Raw genomic sequence first — 3,888 nt, forward strand, 5'->3', positions numbered from 1 at the left:
CAACTTCAGGATGAGTTTGAATTACTCCAGGATGGTCTCAAGACAATTTTATGATGCCTGTGGATTACTCTAGGATGATCCCACAACAGTTTCAGGATGAGTGCGGATTACTGCTCGATGATCCTATGACCGCTTCAGGATGCCTTTTGATAACTCTGGAATGATCCTATGACAATTTAAGGATGAGTGTGGATTACTCTAGGATGATTTAATGACAACTCAAGAAAGAGCATGGATTTCTCCAGGATAATTTTAAGACAACTACAGAATGAGTGTGGATTATTAAACGATGACCACACAAGGACTTTCAGATTAATTCTAAATACTCTTAGATGATTTACATCAACTGCAGACCAAGTGTGGATTACTCCTATATGATTTAATGAATAATTTAACAATGTGATATACTTAGCAACTTGTGCCATCTCTCCCATACTCCTGACTCACTGGGACTTCCCTTACTTGCATTATCTGAAGCGGTTTTACATGGCAAAACACTGAATAAAAACAGCAGTTGAAGTGAAAGGGATCAAAAGAGATGTGTAAAAATGTAATTTTATTTACCTAAAGCATACATGTGGCCCCACAGGGGCCAGGACACCAAACACGACAATAAAAAGAAAACCCCGGACACTGTACAAGAGAACAAAAAGAAAAGCCGAAAATACTTTAAAAAAATAAAAAGGCTTAACTAAAACCAGCTAATTTGTTGTTCATTTCTAGAGTTGGAGTTTTCTTTAGTCCTCTTCTAGCATTGCAGATCTTTATAGCCAGCTTCCTCTTCATTGTTCTGTTGTCCATTGCTGGCCAGCCATTGACCCTGCACACAGATTTCATGAACTCTGGGCGGGGAGAAAAAAACAAACACATATTAGTATCACGTTATAACTATATTTAGGTATTTAATAGGGCTGTGCTACTTTTACAAATGTCTCAAGCCCAATATTTCAAATAGTGTACCTGACAAGATAGTTAATGTTAACTTATGAACCCTTTTAACATTAAGGGCACTTGGTCAAAGAGGCACAGGTGAGAGCAAAGCATGACAGAGGGGTCAGGAAGGTGAAGAAAAATGTTCCTTTGGAACTTAAGAGCGTAGCAGCAGGTTTCTGATTTAGGAAATCAGTTCCAGACTTTCAGGAAGAGGACAGAAAAGGTCCATCTAGAACAAAAGGCTGGAAACTTTTATGCTTGGTCTAAGTGCCCCTAAGTAAAATGTTTTGGAGTTGGGCCCCTTCCAAAACTTCTATCAAGACTTGGGGCAGTAGGAGTGTCAGGATTAGGCGTGGGGGTAGTTTTCTGTAGCTCAAAATCAGCACTAAATGTGAGAATCATTAAAAGACCAAATACAACTAGCAAAATTAGAAGCTCATCACAAACCGCCACCCTATATAACCTGGGTGTTTAGCCTCTCATACTCCTGGTCCCTAATGCAACTGCACTGATGCTTCCTGACCTGTGTAGCAGGCTGTCTTATCTGCCTCTTTCACCCTTTTCCCACCATTTTTGGCCATCTGCCCAATGCTGGGGAAAATACTGGAATATAACCATAGACCATTAAGGGCAGCGCACCCCAGTTTGAAGACCTCTGAATTATGAGCCTGATGTTTTGTCACATTTATTTTTCCACGACACAAGAGCACATGGGAGGGTCACTAGCTGGCCAATGTGGATTTGGCTTTTTACAGCGATGTGGGTTAACAAACCCCCAAGCATTTGAAATTATATCCCAACACAAGGCTTTGAGCCAGGTTAGCACAAACCCAGGACAAACAGTTAGTGCTCTTTTGCAGTCAGCTGGTAGTTAATGTTGCACAGCCAATGTACAATAATCTGAGAAGGGCCACCTGTGCAAACATATTTTTAACAGCGTATGTATATTAATGCTTCTTACCAGATAATGCATCAACCTTCTCCTCATCAAGGGCAGCAGTTCCAGCACAAGCCTTAGTAACACCTTTTGCAGCTGCAAGCTCTTTAGGTGAAAAAAGGATCTCACTGACACAATTCAGAAGAAAGCATGCACTGTCCCGAGCTGCCTTTGCATCCTCCAAGAGTTTGTGTAATTCTCTCTTTGGCACAAGAACATTTCTGAACAGGTCAGGGTCATTTGAATCCTTCACTAGCTGCTGCATATCAGTCTGCAAAGAATGCAATGTATAAAATATTTGCCATCATGTTAGGTTAAATGCTGAATAAAAATGTTTAGAAATGATGGTTTTTGGATGTTTATATGCCATCTGTTCATGTCTAACAATCTTTCAAGATTAGTTGGGTCACCTCCATAATTATAAAGAAGTCATACCTAAAACATTGTATGCAGAAAGATTTGAAAGTTTCCTCACGCAGGAAATTTATAAAGTTTGTCATATATAAACTTTAATTGTGCAGAAATGTACAAATTACAACACAAATAGTATGCCAAAAGAGTTGTAGAAAAAACAATACCTTTTGTACGGAGAATGATCCACTGCATATTTGTGAAGTTGCTGTATATGTCAAGTTTCTTGAACTTGTCAAAGCGGACAGCGCAGCTCGCAAATGCTGAACGGCCAACTCACTGTTGCAAGTGCCTTGTAACTGTGCTATAATGAAATAAACAGAGTTCTTAAAGGCAGCAGATATAATAAACACAAGCATATGTTTTGGCAATGCTGGTGTTTGGGTGGAAAAAAGGATTTGCAATGGAAAATTGTGGTAGTTTACCTGGTTAGTTAGAGTATCAATCACTTACCTTTTAAGTGTTCGTTTTCAGCTTGTAAAGCATTCACTTCTGCTTGTAACTGTACACACATCTCATTCAGGCAAGAACCATGGGCCACAGAATAGCTTTCATTTTGGTTAATGATAGACAATGAGCTGCACACCATTTCCTTAGAGAGAAAGCAAATCATAATTAGGCCATACAAATGGAAATGCATTTTCCTATGTATATTAAAAAAAGAAATAATGGGCTTTCCTCAGTTGTCAAATGAAAGGATTCATCCTGGTCTTCAATGTCCTAAGGGAGACAAAAAAAAAGAAAATTCATAAATGTAATAATTAGACCAATATTTCTACAGTTCAAGCAGTTTTCCATCTGTTTCACATTTTAAAGGTATGTATATGTGCCTTATTGTTGACAAAAGTAATGCACCATATTAATTCTATTATAATAAGGATTAGGGCTGTTTGCAGTGATAGTAGGGAGAAGATATGTAGTTAATAAAAGTAACTTTTGGCAGCTAAATGCATGTTACGGTCACCAAGACAAAAATGGATGGCATGCAAGCTTCACAATATGCAGTAGTGTACAGTGGCAGTATTCATTCTTACATCATGGACACCGCTCTCATTTGAAAATGTGTCAGCATGGTGATGGGTATGATTCACATCCACATCCTTGACTCTTGCTGCAGATGGAAATGATGGGAATTCACTGGAGGCCAGACTGTGTGACTGTGATTTGTGATCCATAAACTTTTGCTTTGTTGAAACTTTTGGTGCCAAGTGTATCATCATTTTGTGATCACGTTTACAGGGTCTAGAGGGTGTTACTTCATTGCTTGAACCAGCCAGCTCCTGCATAGGGAATAGTTGTTTCAATATAAACTGGTGAAGTGGGGAAGAGAAGGCATGTTTTAGTCCTTGATCCTTAAATTGAATAGGGGTCTCCAAAACAGTTTCATTTTCACGTTCTGCTTCATATTCACTTGTAGATTTTGGATGAAGGACAGTAGCCATCCCTGCTAAAAGGGCCAGGTTTTGAAGTTTCTGTAAGTTAATTTGTTAACTTGCATCACCAGACTGAGATGCTGTCCTTTCAGCAGTAGTTTGGTTAGTGACTTTTATAATATCCTGGCCACTCTGCTTAGCTTTAATTTTTTCCTTGCATCTTTTCTCTGTAAT

The 3,888-nt window shown here is 38.9% G+C and overlaps 1 protein-coding gene across 1 annotated transcript; it reads right to left on the reverse strand.

Moving 5' to 3' along the window:
• Positions 1 to 643: 643 nt before the first annotated feature.
• On the reverse strand, positions 644 to 3,066 carry LOC138266652 (uncharacterized). The gene is made up of 4 exons (XM_069215462.1): positions 2,735 to 3,066; positions 2,449 to 2,585; positions 1,895 to 2,141; positions 644 to 842 (listed from the first exon to the last, which is right to left on the reverse strand). The coding sequence occupies exons 1-4, from the start codon at positions 2,919 to 2,921 to the stop codon at positions 688 to 690; spliced, it is 726 nt and encodes a 241-aa protein (XP_069071563.1). The 5' UTR covers positions 2,922 to 3,066; the 3' UTR covers positions 644 to 687.
• Between the last annotated feature and the right edge of the window lie 822 nt (positions 3,067 to 3,888).

Source organism: Pleurodeles waltl, chromosome 11 (genome assembly GCF_031143425.1).
Source record: "Pleurodeles waltl isolate 20211129_DDA chromosome 11, aPleWal1.hap1.20221129, whole genome shotgun sequence".
NCBI classification, from domain to species: Eukaryota; Metazoa; Chordata; class Amphibia; order Caudata; family Salamandridae; genus Pleurodeles; species Pleurodeles waltl.

Bases quoted from the DNA above. Each gene is read 5' to 3' on its own strand.
- LOC138266652 (XM_069215462.1), bottom strand. From the start codon at position 2,921: ATGCATTTCCATTTGTATGGCCTAATTATGATTTGCTTTCTCTCTAAG. The intron at 2,142-2,448 runs GTATTGTTTTTT...CATTCTTTGCAG, and splicing joins GATCATTCTCCGTACAAAAG to ACTGATATGCAGCAGCTAGT. The intron at 843-1,894 runs GTAAGAAGCATT...CTCCCCGCCCAG, and splicing joins GAAGGTTGATGCATTATCTG to AGTTCATGAAATCTGTGTGC.